Raw genomic sequence first — 26,280 nt, 5'->3', positions numbered from 1 at the left:
TCTGTGATGTCTTGGAACTAGTCGAGATCCTCGTCAAACAGTTAAGTGAGCAAGCCGATAACATAATAATTAAAAATTGTCATTGACTTGACAAAACCTTGTTTCTAACTTCAACAATAACTAGCTATTGAATTTTAATCCGTGCGAAAGATTAGTTTTTCGTTTCCCAACACTAGGATTTTCTCTTGTTTCGTGGGTGCATTTACAAACATACAAGTTCACATACAAATGACACCCGGTCTCGAAACAAGAACTTATGGATCACACAAAGAATTGCTCCAAACCCGCTATACGTAGCTTCAGCAGGTTGCCCAGCCATCGGACCAACCGTGCATATTGTTAATTGATTTCTTTACTTGCCTCCATTAACTTCCTTATCCTAAACACATAGATTTATAGGCAATCATAGAATACGTCAAAGCATTAATCTATCGAGTTATCAGTTTAATCAGACCCGATTGCTGATTTGTCTTTAGAGCGAAAGAGACAGCACGATAATATCCTTAATAGATAGATCCTCAATGGTTGATGCTTGATCACTTCTCCACTATAATTGATTGTTGTTGCCTAACTAGGAATTAATACGGATTGAGGCCGATTGCTATCAAGGGAATATAGTTCAGTAACCGCACCTCATATACCTGTGTGATGCTGAGTGATGTTCAGACCTGTCTATGTAGAACTTGTAGCTATTTGACAGGTAAGGATAACGACAAGTGGGACCTTTGAAATACTATCATACATATACTCAAAACAACAACCGCCTATAATTGACCACTGCTAACCATAAGCCTGTTTTCATAGGAAGAAGGTTTGAGCATTAATCACTAGGGTTGCTCAATGCGGGTTGGAAATTACAAACTTATAATTAGAAATTGTAAGTCCATGTTTCCTCACGATGTTTTCCCTTGCCGTTTTTCATATAACTCGGAAAAAGTCACATTGTTAGGAATACTATCAATCTTCGAATAAGGTGTTGAGACTATTTGTAGATAATTTTCAGCCTTATACTACTGTAGGCCTATGTTTTGTACCTACTTTGAGTTAGGTATACGCTTTAAAATGAAATACCTCATTCTGTAGTTTCATAATAAGTTTTCGATTTGCTAAAGCAATCTAAACTACGAAGCCAAAGCAGATAAATGTAAGATTGCAAGCGATTGCAATTCCATTAAACATTCGCAGCTCCGTACAAATACAAAGCCACTGCAATAGAGACGGCATTACAAACTCGGAATAAACGTGCACCTCTAGTCGGTACGTCAGTCACGCGCGTTCAAATGCAAACTAAGACACCTGCGTTTCCCCTCTCTAATCAAAACTGTCAACACTAGGAACAATCCTAGTAGTGGCGCGGATTGGGAGCAGATTCGCTCAGCTCCAATTTACACAAATACCAGCCGCATCGCAAAGCTCATTCCGTATTTCGCGACGCATCCCATTAACAGAAACATCTAATTTTGAAGTTTGTTGGTACGAAACGAACAAACAAACCCGCACCTCATTAAGCCGTGTTTATTTTTGCATTATACAAATATACGGCGTTATATCTAAACTTACGTCTTTGATGTCGTTTCACGCGAGACAGAGTTGGAGTTTTTGGCGGTTTGCTCTTAACGCTCCTGTAGCAATATTGGGGCTCTTCTTTTGTAGACTTTTGTTTGAGCGTTGGCAGTTTGAAGTTGGCGAACATTTCAGTAAGCACATCACTAACACATAGAACACAAAACACTACACTATCACGTAAGTGAGGAATCCATTTTTGTGTTGTAGTAGACGGGCGATAGAGGCGTGCGTTCCCGCGTCCGTTTCTAAATATTGTGACTTGTTGTTTTCTGAGCACGCGGGTAGTTTATATTTAGAACGCACGCGTCTGGTGTCGGCTCTGGCCCACCGTTATACATATACATTCTTTTTTAATAAATAAAACTCGATACAAATATTACCGGCAATAAAGTATTATAAATAGTACCGTCCGTCTTTTATCTCGACTTAATGGAACTTGGTACATGTTGTGTGATTGGTCTTATTTTGTGAGCAGATGTTTGTTTGTTATTGATGGGTTGGTTTGTACAGTTCTGGGTGGGATGCACTAGTAGCTATTGAGTTGCATATAGACACTGCAATCATACCTATTAAGTTTTTAACTGATAAGTTGCAAATATTGTTCAAAACAAGATAATGTTTTGCAATACGTGAACATCATAAATATTAAAAATGTATATTATATAAAGTTCTTTATACCAAGCTGGGCAGACTAACTTATATTTTTTTTGTTTCCAAAATAGTCGTAAACGAGTTAACACCGCCAGACCAGTGAATTGTATTTCAAACATAAATGTGTCTGTCATTAGTCATGAATTTCTCGGAAACCGTCTGAGGTTGACACGTCTGACTGAGCGCCGTTTAGGCATATCTCCATATTAAACGTACCTACTGAATTACTGTCTAGTCAAATGATGATGAAAGTCAAACGAAATATAAATTATAGTAGGTAATTTTGATTTCATGTAATGTACTGAAATCGTAGCGTTTTATATAGATTTTCTTTATTGGGTAACAATAACTGGATCTGTAATACAACAGTCCCTGTTAGAAGTATTTCTATTTATGTTCTAATTTAACTTTTTTATAGAATAGGAGGCAAACGAGCAGACGGATCATCTGATGGTAAGCGATCAGTACCGCCCATGGACACACGCAACACCAGCGGAGTCACAGTTTGTATTTATGACTTTTAAGGAGATATTGTTAGGTATCCTAAAACTTGCATTTTCCATTAATTTCAGTACATTGACCGAAACGAGATTTCAAGCGTGTAAACAAGTGCGACACTTACAAAATAAAAAACAAATATTAGTAAACCGACCAGACGATCCCAACGAATCTCTTACATAATTATAGTAAAAATATAATGGTACAAAGACCACTTTGGCACAAAAGAAATAGAAAATAAAATGTTGACTCAATGTCATCTAATAGAGGATGATGCCAAGCGTCGAGTCATTAATGAAAAATACACTGAAAATAGTCAGTCGTGAGCACCGGAAGTCGGCCATCTTGGAAAACACGTCATCACTATTTTTTTCTCTGAAAGTGGGTTAATTTTATACTGAAAGTGGGATTCGATAATGATGTTAATTTATATAGTAAATGTTGTAATTATTTAGGGAGAGGCAGTTATTTGTTGAGAATAGGACATTTCGTCTTTAAGCAACCTATTCATTAATCATGGCCACAAACCATATTAAAATTGAACAAATAATATAGATTTACAGGATTACAGGTATGAGATGTGTAAAGAAAAAAATCTCAGTCCTACAGTTTGTAAATTAGAGTGATTTATGTGTTGTCCACGAAAAAGTACACCCCGTGTCAGTCTTTTGATTCTTGCTGCTACCATTTGGACTACAACTTTAAGGACAGCTGTATAAGTATATTATTAGTTCAGTCTTAACACGGATGATATGCATTAGCTATACATGTTTGTACGCAAAAATCAATAAAAACCCTTTTTTTTTTGAGGGGGAAAAATCTTACAATGTCCCACCTTAGGTGAGGCGGGAGGAAGTGTCAGACTTTTACCAACTAAAAACCACCCCGATCCTACTTCCTATTTTGATCCAAAGCCCCGGTAACCTTTTACATTATCCGCAGCTCATCAATAAGAAACCCTCACACTTAAAAATGTACAACAACTAAAAGTACAGAATAAAAATTCTAACACAATTCCCATCAATGTTTGCTCCGCATAATAGTACTGCAGGGACCAAGAATGGACTCATGAGCGTGTGGCAGGTTTAATGACACACTTAACAAGGCCGATGTCGAGTCATTATGGCCTGGTTCAGGCCAGGTGCTAGTTGACAGGTCGAAATGGTCAAACTTTTGTTATTTTGCCCTTAGTGTTTTTACACCCCGTGTGTAAAGACCATGCTTTTTGGGATATTTTGCGGTTAGACCCTGCAAAGTTTATGGGCACAGTTCATGAACAACTGTTAACTTGTTCGGTTCGGTGTTTACGATTTGGGTTTGGAGTGTTGGGTTCTTTTTGGAGAACGGTAAAGGTATATCACCTACATGCTCATGGGTTAAGTGAATATAAAGAGATACACTGTCATATCTATATAACAAAGGAGATTTAAAAGATAAATGACAAGAGATAATATGTAAACGTTGAATGAACAATAAAATAGGACCTTCTTGTAACTGATCCTTGATCTACAACATATTTCACACAGAAGCCTAGTACCCGTTAAAATATCCATTTAATTATAACATAGCTGAGCCCAACATTGAAACGGATCCTAAAATTCCTAACAAACATCTATTCCAAACATTAAACACAAATATTCAGAAAGCGGTCACTAACGTATGAACATCCAAATTAGTGTTAACATATCTCCCGAAAACTGGTTAAATTAATTTCAAAACTACTGCCTTCGAGTTAGAGTTGTAAATCACTAAACTAAACCTACTCAGACAAGTTTAATTAACTCTAAGAAAGTTATTACCCACCTAGGAAAACGTATCAATGGGTGACCTCGACTGTGGGGCTGAAATGTTTTATTAATGTTTGCTTTGGAATTAGATTATTGTGTAGTATATCCGCAACTAACTCCAAGGCCATAGATCAATATTATATTATATGGACCGTTTGGTTTTCTTTTATATCATATTTTAGTATTATTGTCAAAAGTGTTTAGTGTGTTTACTTCGCTTCGCCGTCCTGGCAGTAAGCGGGTTGGTGACCAAACGCATTTATGAATGCAAAAAAATGTGTTTCTCGAACTGTCTCTGCTGCGCTTGTACTTATATAGTCTCGACCAATGAAGACTTAATTCATACCAATTTTCTTGTAAAGATGAACGTCACGCCTTTTATTCCCGAAGGTAGGCAGAGATTAGGCAGGCAGTGAATGCCACTGTACAATGTACATCCACTTATCACAATTTGTGTTGTAAGTCATGGGACTTTTCTCCTTGGACTATATACTGAGCCCCCTAATGCATGGGTAATAGTAGTTGAGTCTATTGCCATGTACTGGGCACAATAACCAGACTGTACTACAACTGAGAAATTTTCGAAAAACCGAAAAATATCAAGCACTACTTTGCTCTACCCAGGAATCGAATCCGATATCCGACCCCCTTGCACTTCAGTCGCATTTGTGACCACTCGACCAACGAGACAGTCAAAGGTAAACCTGGTATTATAAACGTGCAAAAGTAAGGTAAATTGTATACTACTTTAATTTACAAATTCCTTACACAACTCTCACGACTCACTCTCACTTCAACAGATAACGAAAACCCATTAGTTGCTTTTTTAATTCCACTAGAAGTTGAACAGAGTTCACGACTCCTTGTACTTCATCAACAACCAAGTAATCCTTTATTGCAATCCGCTGATAAATAGAATTGATAGAGGGGCTTAAGTCCGCTACATCTTTGATGAAAATACAACCGTTTTCTCCAAGTCTTAGGGCACATTTTAAATTACGCGTATTTTTTCGTTAAAGCGATTTTTGCGTAGACACACCTATTTCTTGTTATAGGTAAGAGATTTGCGATAGACTTAAGTATTGTATCTTGGGGAGGATTGTGACAATGTCTTGTAGATAAAATATACTTAAATAAGCTCTTGAGACGTTATAAAGAGCTCTTAAAATAGTAATTGAAAAAGAATAAAAAATCTAATTGAAGTGAAAGATTTCCAGTTGGAGTGTGTTTACTTTTCAATAGTAATCCTAGCTCTTTAAAAACAGTAATATGTACTTATGAATGATTCAACATTAATGTAATACATTTTATTATAATTGCTTTCTTTTTCGTGAGGCCCATAGTCATTGGTAACACATTGGTGCACTGGTCTTCATGTCTTTACTTCGTCTTGAGGGAATGAGGTATGTGTGAGTCATTATATGCAGGTAATTTCCAACCGGTCTAAATTTGATGTAATTCAGGAGTCAATGCTATGTTACTTTCGTGGTACATAGTAAAAATAATTATTATGTTTTCAGCCTATTCAACGAGAGTAGCAGTGCAACAATCGCTTCGTCGCGTGTCGCGGAATGCTGCTCACGAAGTTTAGCCTCTGGCATGGTTTGATACTAGTCGAGTTCTTCGTCAAATAGTTTCGTGAATAAGCCGATAACATGATAATATAATTAAAGGATGCGTTCTTTACTTTTTTAAAGTTTTGAATGATAATAAATAACAGAACAGTTTTATAACCATACGTAATATCTACAGCTATTATTTATTCGAAATCTTACTAAGTATGCAATAGTTCTAAGTACGTTATGTCTATTCATTCTGTTCATGCACTGCATACATACAATTATGTCAAATAACAACAACGATATCGTTCTCGCTGCAACTACTTTGTTGTGATTTACTCGTAAACTTTGTTATATCGTAGTGGGAGTTATTAAAACGATCATTTCAGATGTTTTAATACATTGTTGCTAATGCTAATATTTATCTTAACGATGTTACTACATAGTGCTGTTATATTTGTTATTAAAAGAGATGTTTGTTTCTAAAAGGGTAGGAATTATTAAGAGTATTATTACTTGTTACTGTAATTCTACTGGCTTATAGATTTAAAATTATAAAGTTTCCTAAGTTCGCAAAAGAAGAATCTTGCGATTAGATGAAATGATCGTGCCTGACAGGCTTTCTACCACACAGTTATTCTTTGAGATTTTCTAACCATGTTTATTTGCATGTTAGTTGTGTCATTGATCGTCTATGCGCGTCATTTGACATCTGTCCTTTGTTGAAACTTCAATATGCGTTGCCATAATTTCTTAAAACGAGATAGAATCAGGATTCTAATAAAACTCACGTTGAACTTGTGACTGCCAAACCAATGAAAATAACTTCAATCGTTCCCATATCGAATTAAACTAAGAATTTTATTATAGTCTGTCATATTTTCCGTTTATTATTCCGTAAAATAACTGCAAGTTATGGTTGCAGGGGAATTTTCAACTTACATGAATATGGTGTATGCCATTCATAAAGATTTGTAATAAAAATATGCTTCAAAAGGCATTGAAGTGGAACGCAAGAGAAGAAAATCCTTATATAGAAAGTTTTACTTTTTATATGGAAATTTTACAGACAACAGAACTGTGGTATGGAAACTGTGTACTTAAAATTCCTTCATTTCTACGTAGTGTTGACCCTATTTTTATATTTTCCCGTAGGATAAAAAGTATGCTTTGTTTGTATCACCAAAGTCAGCTCATACCCTTGTCTGTATACCAACTTAGTCATAATCGTTGTGCAGTTTCAACGTGTTTAACTGACAAACATCCAAATATCCAAACTTTCACACTTATTACAATGATATAACGAGTTTAGTGATAACTGCTGTGGAAATCTATGCGTGCTTTTTGTACCATTATCTTCACAAAACAATTGTTTGAAATTTAAAAGCGATAGCAACAAAAATCAACTTGAACGGTTTCAGAACAAAGCGAACATCGTTTCTAAAGACTCGATTAAATAAATAAACGAACATTCTAGAAAAATAATATTGTACCATAATCTCTCGCTCGCCGTTATCAAGGATCAAGATTGAGTTGTTAATTGTATTAGCAATGGTTCCTGTGGGGGCTCCAAGAAGGCTTTGATAAAGTTCTATAAAGCCCTAAGGTCATGTCGCTTTTGTTATGAAACCATTTCCAAGCCAAGAAGGGAATTTGAATCTTCTATTCTACACATTAACTTTGTAATTTGCGTAACGATAATTTCATCATATCACATCAACAGCCTATAAGTGGCCACTGCTGACCAAAGTCTCTTCTCACACGGAGAAGGTTTGAGCATTAATCACCACGCTTTCTCAATACGGGTTGGCAATTTCAAACTTATAATCAGAAATATAAGTAAAGGTTGTGTCTAAATAATTGTGTGTTTGTCAATGTTGTCTAAATAATCTTAGAAAGTTCACATAAATAAAAAGTTAATTTGTTGGGTTTTGGTAGGTTTCGAACCCGCAACATAAGATCTTAAACCTCCGGGCCACTACGACAAAGTACGATAGTTCCATATAAACTAAAAAAGAATGTTAAAACATAGAAGTACTGCAAAAATTTACAACTGACAGGCAATTCGGGCATACATGGAACAATCCCCAAACAATTTTCAATCGTCACCATCGTCACCTTTATTAATGACACCATAAGATTCACAATCGTTTGCATCCGATTCGAAATAGAGTTGTCCAATTTTATCGATACTAACGCTTTTATTTATAGCACGATAAGGTTCATAATTGCTTGTATTTTATCCGTGATGTAGTCGTACGGCTTACTATCATAGTAGTGTTCGCTTTTATGGCGACAACTAATATGAAAGAATCAAGTTTTGTAAGTACCGAGGATTGTTTGTTTTTGTTTGCCGAAGCGATTTAGTGTTAAAATGTTTTGTGGGCCGTATCACTTGTTGTACAAATAGATAAATACTTTCCGAATTGTAAGTAAATATTTATTTGATGTTACGAAAAGAGTTTTCTCTGTTTGATATCTTTGTCAAGATGGTTGTTTCGCGGTAAATATTCGGTTGTTTTAGTTTACTGAAGACTGATTAATTAGTAACAGATACAAGTATGTATCTGTTTTTATTTTAGAAGAATATAGACGATTCTACTGGTGGCCAGAAGTGATATTATCTACTATCCAGAAACATTGTAATGTGCAATAACGTAACTAACTTACGCAGCGTCGTGAATATTCAGCACCTTTTCCATAACTATGTAGTAATACAAAAGATAATAAAGCACCAGTTATGATTAAAGACACATGAAAAAACACAGCTCGTTTCCTACTCAATACAACAAAAACTACACATAAAGGAATGATAATGGATAACCTCACCATCCAAGCGAATATCAAAACAATAACTTACAAAAGTCATTCATGAGAAACAAAGCAATAAATAGAGAAAAAAAAAAAAAGAAAAAAAAATGTTCCCATCACGCAAACAGACCATGAGTTTGGCCCACCCCCGTTTACATAATCCTGATTTATGCGAGCTATGTCGGAGCCAAAGTTGTTTAGTACAATGTGCTTGTTATTTACATACATTTGTGTAAATATTACAAGTTACAGACGTGGAATTATGTTAAATTGTAATAGTGGAGTTGGAGACAGTTGTCGGGAAGTGGTTCGGTTTGAAGGCATCGCGTATGGACCATGTCTGCAAGGAAGAGATCTGGTTTCATCTGCAGACGGTGTCTGAAGTTATTATTGGCGAGTAATGATGTTTTTTTGGTCGTAGTGTGGTAAGTAACTGAGAATAATAATGGAGGTTGAATCAGTGTTATAGATGTAAAATTGAAGAAGAAATCCATTTCCATGAAAAGTTACACTATTTTCGTAAGGCCAACTTAATGAAAAGTTACGACTATAGACATAATACAGTCAAGCTAAATATTCAACAAAACTATATAGAAGTATGAAGCGAAAGAAGCATGTAAGATTTGTAGCGACTGGCGTTCCATAGTCTCTGCCTACCCCTATGGGAGACAGTCATAAGGTTATGTGTGTACCTATAAAGAGAAGCATCAAAAATGTAAACCAAATATGTGGGTATCATCAAACAAACCACTAATTAATAACAACTCACAGTCACACATCTATACATATAATAAAATCGTAGAAAAGTGCTGTCTGTACATTGAAAATAAAAATAAAAAAAATAGCAGGGGTTATTGTTATGTCGATGTCGAACCCAAAAATGTAATTAACTTTTTTTTTGTCTGTTTGTCTGTTTGTCTGTTTGTCTGTTCGTCTGTGCGCGCTAATCTCAGAAACGGCTGATCCGAGTTGGATGCGGTTTTCACGAATATATTGTGGGATGCTTAAATTTACATTTAGTGTTTGTTTCATGTCAATCGGTTCATAAATAAAAAAGTTATGTCAAATTAAAGAATCACGTCGAACATTCTATGCTTATACCATTAATCTCCGCAACTATTTGACGGATTTGGTTGAAATTTGGTACAGATATAGTTTAGAACCTTAGAAAGGACATAGATATATTTTTATTTCAAAAATCAAAAAATAAAATAAAAATAAAATAAAATAAAATAAAAATAAAATAAAATAAAATAAAATAAAATAAAATAAAATAAAATAAAATAAAATAAAATAAAATAAAATAAAATAAAATAAAATAAAATAAAATAAAATAAAATAAAATAAAATAAAATAAAATAAAATAAAATAAAATAAAATAAAATAAAATAAAATAAAATAAAATAAAATAAAATAAAATAAAATAAAATAAAATAAAATAAAATAAAATAAAATAAAATAAAATAAAATAAAATAAAATAAAATAAAATAAAAATAAAAATAAAATAAAATAAAATAAAATAAAATAAAATAAAATAAAATAAAATAAAATAAAATAAAATAAAATAAAATAAAATAAAATAAAATAAAATAAAATAAAATAAAATAAAATAAAATAAAATAAAATAAAAATAAAATAAAAATAAAATAAAAATAAAATAAAAATAAAATAAAATAAAAATAAAATAAAAATAAAATAAAAATAAAATAAAAATAAAATAAAAATAAAATAAAAATAAAATAAAAATAAAATAAAAATAAAATAAAAATAAAATAAAAATAAAATAAAATAAAAATAAAATAAAAATAAAAAAAAATAAAATAAAAAATAAATTTATTCCGGACATACAGCGCCATCTATTGTTCAATTTCGTACTTATAGTACGGAATTGAACAATGTCGGGCTGTTCCTATACTCCGTAGATAGATGGCGTTGATCGCGCAATGGTGTAATTACAATTGTTCAGTTCATGTTATTGTTTTAATTCATTGGAAATTTGTTTTTACAAAATAGTAAAAAGCAATGAAAAATATAACATAATACAACTTTTAGTACAAAGAAAACGCTCTAACGGAGTATAGATAATTCTATGTCGATCGTTACACGACTTCGGTTCATGTTATTGTTTTAATTCATCGAAAAAAATTTAACAAATAGTAAAAAGGTATGAAAAAAATTATATCAATATAATTAAACTTTTAGTACAAAGAAAATGCCCGAACGGAGTATAAATAAATAATCCAAGTTGTCTTTATCCTCGATAGATGGCGTTGGGATCGAAATCGTATCGGCCGAGCGCTTCGGTACTATTGTAGAAAATGTGTATTATCAGTCGTATGATTATTTGTCTGTAGTGGTCCTGCTGTTTCGTATATTCTAAATTGGTTTCGTTGTATTTGTCAATTAATAAGTTTATTTGTTGGGTTTTCCTGGTTTTCTGGTTAAACTTTTTAACGTAGGTTTAGTTTGATATCGATTATTAGTAGTTACTGTAGTTAGTTTTTTTAAATAAAATTGTAAGTCTAATTTATAAATTAATTAGATTAGATTTAAGTCGTTTCTTTTAAATTATTTAGTTTAAGCTTGGTTATTATAGCATAAAGGATAGGTTCTAATAGTTTCTTTTTTAATTGTTATAAATTCGTAATTCGTAGCTTTCTTTAGTTTTAAGTTAGTTTTCATCTTAAGTTCGGAAAGATTATAATATTTCTTTAGTTAAAGTCCGTTTTTAAACTATTTTTTCAATGCCCTAAGTGAGTATACATCTATTAAAATCAAACGCAGAGCTCATTATGTTGATTTTTGAAGAGTTCCCTGGAATATCTTCCACATCTCATTTTTGAAAAGATCCCGCGAGATCGGGAACTCATCATCATCATCATCATCATCAGCCTATAGCTATGGGAACTATGTGGTTAAAACCAAAAATTTGCCGGAAGTCACTATTCCACGCGAACGAAGTCGCGGGCAAAAGCTATAATTTTAATAAACGAATCGAAACTGAATCACATAAAGAGATCACATACACCCAATAAAGAACACATTATTACCATAATCTATGGCTTCACAAACTGCCAGTAAATTCACTAAAACTTCCACTGGGCCTCGAGAGGGGGCGCTGGAAAAATCTGCTCCTATATCATTATCAAAAAGTTATTAAGGCGGGCTTGAAACGTCCCGTCAATTTATTACCAAAGGAATCAAGGATGTTACCAAGTCAGCCGTGATCATTATTATAGTTTGTTGAACACCATCTATAATATTTTTGGATAAAAATTGCTATTTGATTTGTTTTCAGTGTGGTCGGTTATAAATGATGAAATGATGTTGGTGTCATTATTTTTGCCGAAATTGGATTCGGTTGATGTCAAAGGGTGGTTTTCGGTAGTTATTTTCAGTGTTTGTTATATTTTCGTCTTTAAATAATTTTGAGGAGATCGTTAGTTTGGTTTTCATTAATATTATTTGATTTTTGTGTTCTATTTTTTAACAACTATAGTCACTGTCATTGGAGTGATATTGGAATGACTAAACAATAGCATGCCATCGTTTCATTGTAAATGTTGATATTAAATAGTTTAGTACACAATGAAGAAGCTTACTATTACGTAAATTAAGAAAATACGCATTTATATATTTAAATAGCTTTGAAACATCATTTGTTGATAACCTACTACATATAACTATATTTAAAAAATACAACATATGAGACGTTGTACTTTGACGTCATAGTACAACGCTAATTTTGTATGACAAATTCAACTTATCAAAACTTTAGAGGGCTTCATAGTTACATCCATGTCTAAATACATGCTCCATTCTCCATTCTCATATATAATAAAGGAAAAATTCGAAAAATCTATAACAAAAGGTCGATGGTCCAAAAAGCGATTGACGACACACACTAAAATTTTTATTACACTAAACATACTTTACAAAGCATGTCTGGGTACAGGATTACAGCGATACTTTCCCAGCGGATGCGAACCCGGCATCCTCACCTTTTTGGCACAATTTTATGGGCAACTAAGCCTGCCCGTATACCTTAATGGGCAAAATCACTTAGTCTTTTGATCCTTGATAGACTGTAATAGGATTGTATATAAAGATTTTTCACGGAACAACAAATCTGTTGGTTTATCTCGAAAGAGATTTTTTCCAGAGTATTTATTTTTACTTTACTTTACTTAGAGCTTAAGGAAGTTTTCTTTTCGATCAGGTGGCTCGTGAATTAGGACCTGTCAAACTCCAAACTCTTATCTACCTTGAAGTCAAGTGAGATTATTCTTATTGAAGTTTTTGGTTTAATCAACCGAAGATTTTGTTCGAATTGGATTTAGAATATATTTTTTAAATAGAAAAATATAATATGTTTAGCATATTCATATCCGGAGCTGGGGCGTGAAAAGCTGAACTAAAAACGGGGTTTTTAGTCAGTAAGTGTCTGACACTCCTCAGTTAAAGCCTCGCTCAAGAAGCAAAAGAAGTCATTGAATGATGTTCCCCGTTTTTTTTTATTTATTATCTTCTCATTAAACTATCAGATTTCAAATTTAGCCTATCTGCTCTTCTGCTCGCTAGGTCATCGACTCAAAAGGTAGGTTATACATTACTTGTCAATCCATAAGGGAATATTTTAAAAGCCAGCTGATACTCATGTTAAACTGAAATGCGTACGAAGCAAAAGATCTCTAGGGAATCGGAATTACTGACGGAAATTTACCGGACGATCGTTATTGAAACCGGAGATATACCGTATGGTACCCGGTACCGGTGCGTGTACTGGAAGTGGCTAATGGGTTACTAGGAATTATGTATTAGTAACTTGGAAATAATAATAACATTAATGAGCAAATTACAGGTAAGATTGTGTTACATTAGGGAAGATTTTTTTTATGTTATAGGCCGGTAAACGAGCTTTCGGATCGCCTGATGCTGTAAACAATCGCCGCCACGCATGGACACCCAAAACACCAGAGGCGTTACAAGTGCGTTACCGGCTTTTTAGGGGTTAGTACCTAATTTAAGGGTTGTTGGGGAACGTCGGTTTTCTGTGAGGCCGTGGTATCACTTCGGTGGAGCTGGCCCATTTGTGCCGAAGCATGGCTCTCCCACAATAATGTTTTAGTGAAGAAATTGTGTTTTTAATCTCATAGTAAATGTCATCTTTTAACTCTGACAACTGTGACTTCAAGTTAGAAGTTAGAAGCGGGTAATGTCTTGAGCATAATTTACAAAAGCACTTGAACACAATAGGCAATAAAATAAATATTAATCGATGCACAAAAAATCATCAAATAGCTATTATGCAAGCCTTAGAGGCCCGGAAGTGGCGTAAGTAAAACAAATATGGCTGGCGGATGTGGGTCGTAAGTCACGCCGCAAATACCCAAGCCGACATCCGGGCCAGCAAGTCTGTAAGCGTATTTGTCTGTTCCGCTTGAGGAATTCATTGGTCATTACTGATTGTTTGAATTAATGGTAGCGATTAGACTTGTTTGTTCATACCGCCAGTGAAGCGTGAGATGGTTAGATGTCATTGTCTGATGGATCGGTTAAGAGACATTGGTTGAGGATGGTTGTGTTGGCTTAATTTGTGGCGTGAGTTTGATGATGATGGTTCTTGAGTTAATTTGGTGTGAGTTCAAAATGTATTTGATATTCTAATTTGTACAGGATTAGCAAACAGAACATAAAAAAATTGATGTACAATTGAAATATTTAGTCACATAGTGTTGTAGTAGGACATGTAAAAATGTAAGTAAGACATGCTGCAGACAGACATACCATCTATGGTAGACATATCCTTTTTGGATAGGGAAAATCATCCAATGACGTCTACCGCCTTAGATGAGGCAACAGGGAATGTCAGACTCTTATTGACTAAAAACCACTCTGTTCCTACTCCTGCTCTTCGAGCTAGATCCCCGGTAACCCGCTAAGTAGTAAGATTATAACATTAAAAGTCATATTCTTAGCTTCAAATACATAATACAATATCCTTTACGAGGGAATGTAATTAAAATCCCATTGCAGTGTCTCACGTTTATCACCATGTTAATTATTTGCCATGGAGATAAACTTATAATTGATGACGTTGTAATTACTAAGGTGCTTTGAACCGAGCCAACAGCAGTGTTGCTTGGAGGCAGGAATATGTATAATTTATTAAATGTAGTTGGTGGTAGAAATAAGGGGTGTAAGTGGAGGTGGTGGTGTATCTTTTGAGCTGAATAGAATATGTGAAGCAATCATTAAACTTCAGGTACTTCACCTATTTAAGACAATGTTAAATAAAAATTTACGGACTAAGCTGCGGACTACCTATCGGGTTTACCGGGGCTCCGGCTCGAAGGGCAGGAGTCGGGGTGGTTTTTAGTCAATAAGAATCTGACATTCTCTCTCGCCTTGCCGAAGGCGGGAGAAGTCATTGGATAATTTTTCCCCCTTAAAAAAAGTATCTGAAATTAATCGTGCGTCGTGTTCTGTCAACTGTGACTTCTAATATTTGGATAGATTGGATTCAAAAAGGTCTTGATTTATGTGCTCGGTGTAGGGCCTCTACTACATGAAACTCATTAAAATAAGATAGAAGACTACATATAAAATTAACATACTTATTTATTCTATTTATTATTTTTAGGCATGGTTATCCCACTGCAGGGCAAAGGCCTTCCTACCCTCCTTCCACTCCTCTCTGTACAGGAACAATAACAACCGTATCAAGATTTAAATCTGCATGACGACAGACGTTATTGAATAAAAATAGAAACTTAACAACCTTGTAACAGAGTCGAATATCCATAAAATTTTGACCAATTCTAGCAACTTGTACACAGTTGCATTCGGACACTAAAATCCACGTTTGTCAAGGTTGCGGTCACTCAGGTCCTGTTAGCTGTGTGATTCATTGGTCGAGTTCACAGCTTCAAAGGCATACGGTAACGTCCACCTCCAACGAACATAAACCACTGATGGATGCAGTGCAGTCTACCGAAGATCGACATACTTGTACTGAATGTTAGCATTTTGGACGTTAAATGGTCAAGTTAGTACAGTTTTAGGTTGTTTGTTAGAATAAACGGTAACTAATTGCACTTGAAGTTTAAAAAAGGTAAATGATAAATGATATTTATTTCTGCAAGTAGGTTACAAAATAACACTTTTACACGTCAATCTTTGAAATAACTAGATGAGGCCGGCATTTCCTATCCGACTACTCTGAGAAGAAATGCCGAAACAAACTCAGAGGTCATAGTCTCTTTTAAAGTCCAGACAATGAAATAGAGGATAATGTGAGAGAAGGTATGAGTTGGATCTTGATTCTATCTCAAAAATAGTGTAGAATGTAACGGTTTAGGGAATTCTCAGTAAGACCATAATCCTGATTTTAGAGCTATTAAACTTTTAAGTAGTCTCTGAAATACGATGAGTTTGATGGCTCAAGTCAATTTGAATTTATGGCGTATTATGATGGACCACCCACAGTGAGTATTTTATTCTGTTGTTTTGAGTAAATTTGGTATCCGTTTTAAAAACTGAGTAAAAGCGAATATTTATTTATTTATTACTCTTTATGCACATCAAAGTGTACAAGGTGGGCTTAATGCCGTAGGCATTTTCTACCAGCCAAACCTTTAGGTGATGCAGTGAAAAACTAGTGGTAGGTGCATGTAGCAAGTAAATACAGAAAAGCTCAGGTGGAAAAATAGAATCCTACTTACTTACACAAATATGTACCAATATATATATATATCTCTAAATAACATGGAAAAATAATAAACCTACATAATAACAATACATATACATATAATATATACATACTAATTATAGTGATGATCATGATGAAGACTCTGACAACTTCTTCAGAAGAAGCTCCCGAACTCTCCGTTTGAACGTCAAGCGAGTAGACAGTCGTAGACAGAATATTGTGTATGATAGATATGATTTGCCAAGAAATCAATCTCACACTTGCTGAACAATCATTGACCAACAAGTAATCTAGATTAATACGCAGTCACGTCACTTATCTCCATTTTCAGAGCATTACATATTGAACTTTATTATCAACGGCAGTAAAATAAAAATATATTATCCTGTTTAGCTACACCGCCAACAGTTAAGATAAAGAATATAAAAAATTCTAAACACGCAGGTATAGAGAGCTCAGTTCTAAATTAATTCCTTGTGCTTATTCTACTTCACTTCAAATCAACTTTCATGATTCATGACCGAAGTGATCACAACTGCTTTCTGAAGCGTTTTCATTCACGGGTCTTATGTACGTCAAGGATACCCGTAACTAGTAGTTATAATGACAGTATTTTTTAAAAGAAAAGAGTTTTACATTAAAATTCTATTCTCGTACATAAAATTTTCTCTCCTTCTCTCATACACCTAATAAGAATCAACCTGGCTTACTTAGTTTTCAAAGAAATTAAATCCTTATTCCATTTACAATATGAAGGTAATTCCGATAACCACGTCGTACAATTTTGTGGATGATTCCCTATATGAAGCAATTTCACTAATTAAAACAGATAGTCATAAAACTAAGTAAGTGTGTGCGATTATACCAACGTCAGATATACGTTTTAGATTTTTATCTTTTTCTATTAATTATGAGAAAAGCTTGCATTGGATCCGCTTTGTTTTTAAATGAAGGAAATTTTTATTACGCGTTTTTACTCCTAGGTTGTTTTTTTAAACAATGCCTTTGTAGTATATGTAGGTATAGAAATTAATTATTTGAAACTGCTAACTTTAAATTTCATTTCTAGACATTATAACGTGACGTCACCACATACCTATACTATACATAGATAGAGATACACATTCTATACAATGTAACGCCCACTTTTCACCAATTATATAATAAATCTTATGTGTGTGAAAATAAAGTTGGATTTTTAATAAAGTAACCAAACCTGGTTGTTGTGCTACCTTTACCTATAGAACCTCTACAGACTGCAATATCGTGTAGACGTGCATATAAATGAGCGTGACTGTTTACTGACTTGCAGGGATGCCAATAATGCTAATATTCTTGGCTAGACCTGCTGATAGACTTGCTTTCGACTACTTGTGTAAGGTTTTGTTGACTTTAGTCTGTCAGTATATGGATCATCATCATCATCAGCCTATAAGTAACCACTGCTGACCAAAGACCTCTTCTCACATGAAGAAAGTTCGAGCATTAATCACCACGCTAGCTCAATTTGGCTTGGCCATTTCAAACTTATATTAGAAATTATAAGCCCAGGTTTACTCACGATGTTTTCTATGACCATTTGCCAGTGGTGTCTAAATAATCTTAGAAAGTACATATAATTCGGAAAAGTCACATTGATACTTGCAGTGTGACTTGTTCCAAGTTGTAATTTTCGAACCAGCACTCTCATGCATGAGAAGCGGGCGTCTTAAACCTCCGAGCCACCACGACATTATATGTATGGTCTCTGCTAATTTACAATAGATAGTTACTCATCCGTAGTCTAACCTTAGTAGGTTATATTGCATAAACGACGCTGCATTGTATAAATAAAATAATATACGATAAAAAAATAAAGTCATTCATTCATTAAAGTTTGATAAACTAAAATAAAACTTCATTATGTTCACCATCGTTCACCATATTATGAATTAATAACTTAATTATAACTCCCAAGGAGATAATAAAAATGTAATTTAAAAAAATAAATCACTGCGAACCGTGTTAAAGTGCATAAAATATGAAACATGTAAATAATTAAAAATACGACCTTTATCTACTCATTATCGCCGATCACTTTCCATACGGATAGCATGTCAAAGAGATTTTAATTAAAGCAATATTTACAACAACCGTGCTTCCACGAAAAATATGAGAATAATAATATTATGGAAACAACTGTAATTAATATTTTCCTGTATACTTACGATTGAAATTAATGTTCCAAATAAATGTTTCAATGAGGAAAAGTAATGGAAACCCATTGTTTGTTGTGAATCTATATAACTTTCACAAATAATATGTCGTACTTTATTTTATTTAAGCTTTATGCACAATTGTACATGAGACGGACTTAATGCCATTGGCATTATCTCCCAGCCTGACCTATAAGTGATGCAGAGAGGAGTATACTGTGGGTGCAAGGAGCGAACAATGTATTTAATTGTAAAAAAAAGAAATTAAAGAGATAAATATACATGTAATAAGTACACATATATAATGTATCAATCCTGTTAATTGTAGCAAAGATATATTGTAGCTATTTTTGCTCATTTAACTTTACTGTGGTAAAGCTAAATATTTGTTTTTTTCGGGAATAACAGACTATTACAAATATATTTTCTTACATGTTTGTGTGGTTGCCACTGCTTAACCCACCGCAAGCACCGCAGCTGACGTCCACAAGGGTTCTCTACTGACCCAGAGTTGCTGACAAAAATTGCTAAATAGCTTACGGTCTATACGTAGAGAAAAAATAAATAATGTTGACACTGTCATATTCTCTGATAGGCCACTTATGTCACACATTCTAAGTAAATGAATATCTCTGTGTAAAGTACTGAGTGAAGATACATTTAATTTCCTTTTCTAATACGTCACAATGATCGTGCCTCAAGCGAAATCAACCAATTCTTCATTTATTACATTGAACGTAGTATTTGAATTTACGGTAAAATTACGACTACCAATTATGTGAAATGTTCGCTTAATTTTATACCTGTAATAAAATTATGACTACTTTTGCAATGAAAATGTATATTACGAGTATACTTATAAATATAATATACGTATAATTCCATAGCTTATGTCTTCAATTTGTGAATCTCCTAATTTTCCACCATAAAGCCGTTATTTCGTCTGATATCGACAGCGACCCTCGTAATAAAACATGTACGCATCACAACACTGTGAACGATCTAGGTCTATGGAGAACACAAAGATAATACGGACATTATCCCACACTATAATAGCCCATATCCCATAGAAAATAAAGCTCACACTGACCGAAAATACCTCTGGTAATTTACGATCACATCAAAATAGACGAGTTCTCAAAGAGAAATCAACTTTATGACCGCCAAAATTAAGTTCGAATTGCTTTGGGCTCGTAAATGGAAGTTTCACAGCCGTATAAGACCCAACAAGTACGTACATAACGCTCGAACGGTGTCAGATATTCGTTTTAGTATTCGCTGAATCTTGAAAAAAATCTGATAATATTTCTATGGGTTTGTGAACGGTGGCGCTCAATAAAATTTATCAAAGAAAAAAAAACGAGAGAATTGATCAGTCGCAAAGATTAGGCTCCTAAATTACAAAAGTGGTTTTATTTTTACGATTGAAGACATTCGTCGCCTGAGTGCCAAACCCCGGTTTTATGATTACTACTTGTACTGGCCTACTGCTCACTTATAAATACGTACTACGTAACATTATATAACGTGGAGGACAAAATACGCAGTACTGACCAAGTTCTGGACAGTTTTGTTGGTAATGGGTGTGTATTTACTGAGCACTGTGGTCTTAATTTCGATTTACGTATTAGATCAACTATTTGTAGGACACATAAAAGAGATTCAACATGAAGAGAGTAAAAAGAAAATTACGTGTAATGTTTTGGTCACGATGTAAAAAATAAAGGACGAGAAATTATGTTTACTTACGTATTAAAGTTGCATGAGAAGAGCTCTGATTTATTGTCAAGTACAGTCGAGTCAAGTCAAAATCATTTATTCAATTAGTCAGAAAGGTACTTCTAAACGACAAATAAAAAAATATAAAATTGTCCGTTGTCTGCGGAGTATACCTCATAAAGTGGAGAATTAACAAGAATATTAAAAAAGCGGACATACTATTACATTATTACATAGACATTTATAACTAAACCAGTATTGTGTTCCTTTAAGCTTCTCTAGGTCCCATATCTTTTCTGTTGACAAAGTGCGTCCTACCCAAAGGTTGGTCCTAAATCTTATTCGGTCTATTCAGTTCAAGTGAGGAGGCGTATGCAAAAGGATCCTCATAATATTTTATTATTATTACCGAGAGCCTGTGCGTTTTGCTTGATCAATAAACTTGTGGAAGTACATTCGGCCACTTTATGAGGTATATTGGCCTCCAAATCGGTGGGAAATAGATCCATCATCTTTTCTATGGAAATTTGCCATGTTTTTTGAAATGAAGGAAAATCGTAAAATATTTCTGTGTATGTTTAGTGCCCGTCTCTGGTAGATGCAGGCTGGAATTTATTATAGTAATATCTCAATGCCATTTTCATTTATCTAGAGATTCGCCAGTAGTTTACCAGCCTCTTGACGGTTTCAAGCAAATTGTTTTCCAAGTTATATAAGAAACCAAATTTTATCACTAATCTGAAGGGTCTCATTGATCTTTGTTGTTTACGCAAGAATTCATCAGTAAAGTACCTACGTCGTACGCCCATCAGAACCTCTTCTAAGAATTATCTGAACACGTGCAGAAGCGTAACTTGAACCAAAGATCGATCGCTCGCACGAATGCTACCTAGCCGCGGGCCCCTCACCCCTTCAACGGAACTATTAAGATAAATAAAGCAACACTTTCACAATAATCCTCTTTGCAACTTCTACGTTTTCTTCGCCTAAGAAAACAACTGTTTGAAGTTAGTCCTTTTCCACGAACGCAATATTTTTTACTTACAGTTAGAGCACAACTAACTTATACAATAAAAGCAACGTGACACGTTAATGTGGAAAGTTGAAATTTTTATCGAGTCGTAAATCACTATTAAACGGTTCGGAGCCCCGTATCTCTATTTTCCAAAGTTGCAATTTTAAAAATGTTATTTGTCGCGAGATTGGCAACGTTGCTTCGGCCCGGTGCAGGGCTGCTCCTCGAAAATACTTGAGGATTCTAGAAATATGTATGCATTTGTGACAGGTTATTTTAAATTTTGTATGACTTATGGTTGAGGAAAATGTTTGGAAAACTCCGAGTTTGAATCGCTGTATGCAATAAAGCGCAGAACGCAAATATTTTCATCCTATCATCTGCGAAATCTTTTCCACGTGTTACGTGCGTATCAAGGTAGTCGTTAAATAGCCAAACTTTCTCCATGAATCATGTCATAAATGCCTTCTCTATGCGGTTTCTGGAACGAGTTGAGAATTTAAATTTCCTGCTTTTTCTCTTGCTTTACATACTATGGAAAATAACCTTTTTAGAAGAATACAACAATATGATACCATTAAGTTAACTGTCTCTTAACAGATATAGACGTAGTTTTTAGTTGTTTTCATACGTAAATCATTAAAAAAATCTAATACAATAAATAGAATATTTCATTTTGTTTACAACCCTGGTAAGAGTGCCGGCAGCGTCTTCCACACAGCCACGCCATTCACTGGTGCCATTACGTTACACCCTTCGTGTTATTGCAATATTCTTAGTTTCTAGGCCATCTGGACCGCTATAAGAAATCTGATTTTATTTAACTAAAATTTCCTATTACATGATTTATGACTGAGATAGAGGTTTGATATTCTTAAAGTGAAAGTCAGAAAAGGTGACCTAATTTAGGTTAAGTAAATTTTATTTAACAATTACTTCTAAATTAGTAGTTGTATTTTACTTACTAGTCTGCAGTTCCGTATCAGGCATCACCCCTATTTGAGAGGTGGTTTGGAGATCGTAGTTAAAAAGGTTCAGAGTTATCAGGAAAAACTTTTAGCTCTTTGTCAACTGTGTGGTCCCTCAATAAGATCCCACACCTACGTGAGGAGTATAGATACATGCTATTCTATTTTATTTTTATAATCGATGACAAAAATCAAAACATGAAACCAATTCACTCTAAATAGAATCTATAGATATTTGTCACATATATCATGCCTCTCTAATACTCTCTATCAATCTAATGATCGACAGGTAAATGCTTGAAGCCCTTCACCCTTTTCAAACGTCTGCTTTGTCAATAGATCCACACAAACTTCGTAAAATATACCACGGAAATGTTCCGGCATTGGTCAGTCGTGTGTTTCGTGTTTTGGTTCCTATAACTTTGATGTATGTAAGACCATGCTTCAATTTCTTTGAATATGCAGGTTGTCAAAGGTATGTAGTTTTCTTAGTACCAATAGATTTATCTCATGTATAAGCTGGTTCATGCACAAAATTAAACGGGGGTCAGGTAATAACTAAACAACGCGACTAACTACTTGCATACTTCATTGACTTTAGCATTTTTTTCTCAGTCCGGTAATTAAATTGACTGCACGGTTGGCGTCGTGGCTGGGCAACCGGCTGCAACATGTTGCGGATTTGACTTCCGCACAGAGCAACTCTTTGTATGATCCATAAATTGTTGTTTCGGATTTGGGTGTCATTTGTATGACACATATTATACTCACAAATCACATAATTATTATCTAGTATCAGCAATTCAACTATGTTTTACATTTACATACGTTGCAAATAATCAATACTTTAATAATTCTCGACATACAGATAGAACTGAACTTTCATGCTAAACAATCAGACAAAGCAACCCTAAACAAAATTATCTTATAAAAAATATAATTAAATTTAAAAGCTAATTACACTTCATCGTCCAATGCAACAAGAAAACTCATATCGATAATTACAACTACAGTAACAAATAAGAATTTATACCGACCATACATTTCTATTCTAATCCACATCTCATCATTACACATACTCGCATGATAATTACACAGCACAATGCTATAATCAGCGCTCACATACAGCTAATCGGTTTAACAAAGTCGGTGGTGCCGTGCAAACGCGATGTATGCGCCGCTAAGATATCGTATTATGGGTACATTCGCGTGGCCTCATACGTATTGTTCTATATTTACGTTAGGATTTGTAAAGGAGTGAACATGAAGGATTACGCTGGATTGTATGTGCGAAAGATTTTGTAGGTAAGCGTAGATTTGGCTTGAGTCAGAGTTAGATGTCGTGTTTTGTGTGATAAATTGTCGTGTTGTTTTTTACCTAGGAAATGTTTTTTGTAGCTGTTTTAAAAAGAGTCTCACTAGATAATTAAAACCCATTTAATATAATATCATCATTTTAACCGACTTCACTAGAGTAACTTATGGAGTTTCTTGCTCTTTCTTCTCCATAAGAATCTACACTTTGGAACGAGTAAATATGTAGGACTGACCATTAGATAGACATTTTTTTAAATATTCTAATACCCTGCGTGCGATGGCCAAGTCAATCTATTTCATTTAAAACGTAAAATAAATGTAATATTGATATGATAACAATTTACATAATAACTTAAGACAGAAGGTCTCTTAAGTAGGGACTAAATTAAATAACCGACTTGGTATTACATGGATCTCACAACTTTTTACGTGACGTGCGAGACTTGGATTTTTTTACAGAATGTTTTTGATGGTATTTTACTTTTTCTATACCTAATTGTAGACCAAATTTCTTCATTTTCTTCGTCTACAAAAATAATCTAAACTACAACCGAAACAATTAACTAGAATTAAGCAAATATACGATACGATAAGAAACAAAACCCAGTAATCTTAAACAGAAACATCCTACACACAATAAGAACACTTGAGTTCATTTAATTGAAAAACTTTTTGTTCTTCAAGAAAAAAAAGCGCTTTAATTTCATTAACGTGGAATGACTTCGCTTTGTTTCTGTTACTATCGCAGATAAAAAGAAAACTTATAGCGGCTTGATTGCTGAAAGAAATTGGGAGTAAGTCGCTTGAAGCTGCTTGATTAAAGGTAAGTTAGGACTGGTAATGGAAATGTTGTGAGTTAGAATCACTCTATCTGATGTTTATGTTTTTCTTTTTGTTTTGTTACTGGAATCAATCTTCAAACTTTGTTCGAGCAATTAATCTTTAATTCTGAGTAAAGCTTCAATCAATATTCTAGGCTTTTTGTTATGAGAACTGTAATCTTGTAGAAAAACGGGAATTGAAAATGTAATTTATATTGGTAATACATTAATTTATACGTGGTGGTGTTCATACGTAGAATCACAAATTCATATAGACTCTCAAAACTAAATTTTGACTAATTGAAAGTGCATCTTTATGCAAACGAGTGTCCATAACCTACAAAAATAAATGTAAACGTCAACGTTATTAAGTAAACAATGATTGCGAACTTTGACTGTACTTCATGGTGGAAAGATATACATTCTGCCTCTTAACGCCTTGTTTTTGGTTATAGAAATTCAAAATCTGGGCCATCTATCGCTATGGACGTTTAAATCGACCTCTGTTCTATTTCGATTTGTTTGATAATTTATTTTTCACATTTAAAATAATTTGTTGTGACGCTTAATCAAACTATCTTCTGGAAACTTTTCAAATAGCGAAGTATTAATAGGTGAATATTTACCCAATATTCAATATACTTTAAGAAAAAAAGGAGGAACAAGGAGCTGACAAAGTTGCCTACAATCTCTCTGAACAAATTCTTTAAAAAATGATTTAGAATTTTCCAGATTAAATTACAGAAAACGAGCGACCATCCTCGCCAATTCATTAAGAAGGATGACGTGGCTTCACTCCTAATTCACAGAGAATTCACTTAATACCATCCCAAGTGTCTTGATACCTTAGATCCTTCAAGATAATCTGGTAAAGCTACCAAACCATTTCCTGGACTTAATCCATCCACAAATAGGATAAGACCCATCGAGTTGAAACGAATCAAATGAATCGCCGTTCGAATTACTTGCTAAGATACTTGAGACCTTTAATTTGTTTCCTAGGTTTCGTCATGATTTGTTAAGACAAATTGGAAGTGTCCGCGCTAGTTGTCTTCCGAACTGATTGGTTCTTCGACAGCTTCTGAAAGGGTATAAATTATACCAGACGTTCCTTCCTTTTCCTACATAATATGAATGAAAAATAAATTACGAAAAGTTAAAAAATGTAACGCTTTCAACACTCTAACACCCAGTGTTTTGAACTCATTATCATTTGTCCAAATTAATTCTAAAATTACACATACACATCCGTGCAAAAGAAATAGAACAAACGTTTAAAAATACAAGGGCGTGCAAATAAAATGAGCCGAAACATTATTCTTAGTACAATTTTACGCAAAGAAACAGTGAGTGGCCAGAAAAACTGCATATATATCGTATAAATTCACACAAATTCTGACTGCTACGGTTGATTTGTGGCTGCGGGAATCCACTATAAATCTCCGTTCTTTCCTTTTTTTTGTCCAAGTTATAAGCTTACAGCGAGTCGTATACGCGCCGTGAATTCGTATTATAAATGTTGAAACGGATGAAATATCGCTTTTTGTAAATTAATTAAGTACGGTACTATACTAGACATGCCAAGGTTGGTAATAAATTTTTTGCGTTAATTTATGGTATAGTTTTCTTCGTTATATTATTAATTGCTGTCACTGACACTC

The 26,280-nt window shown here is 34.0% G+C and overlaps 1 protein-coding gene across 7 annotated transcripts in view; it reads right to left on the bottom strand.

Annotated features, from left to right (window-relative positions):
- The window catches only part of LOC118282190 (glutamate receptor-interacting protein 2), a 284,034-nt gene that overhangs the window by 62,641 nt on the left and 195,113 nt on the right, over nt 1-26,280 (bottom strand). The window contains exon 1 of one of the 7 annotated variants that reach the window (XM_035603142.2): nt 1,561-1,831. The exons of 5 other annotated variants lie outside the window; for them this stretch is intronic. In XM_035603142.2, coding sequence (XP_035459035.1) covers nt 1,561-1,693 — 133 coding nt within the window. In that variant the 5' untranslated portion in view covers nt 1,694-1,831. Of the gene's footprint in view, nt 1-1,560; nt 1,832-26,280 lie in introns of those variants that run through there. One more of the 7 variants, XM_050701456.1, reaches the window with a different exon arrangement.

This window comes from Spodoptera frugiperda, chromosome 20 (genome assembly GCF_023101765.2).
Source record: "Spodoptera frugiperda isolate SF20-4 chromosome 20, AGI-APGP_CSIRO_Sfru_2.0, whole genome shotgun sequence".
NCBI classification, from domain to species: Eukaryota; Metazoa; Arthropoda; class Insecta; order Lepidoptera; family Noctuidae; genus Spodoptera; species Spodoptera frugiperda.
This window is presented reverse-complemented; position numbering and strand designations above follow the sequence as displayed.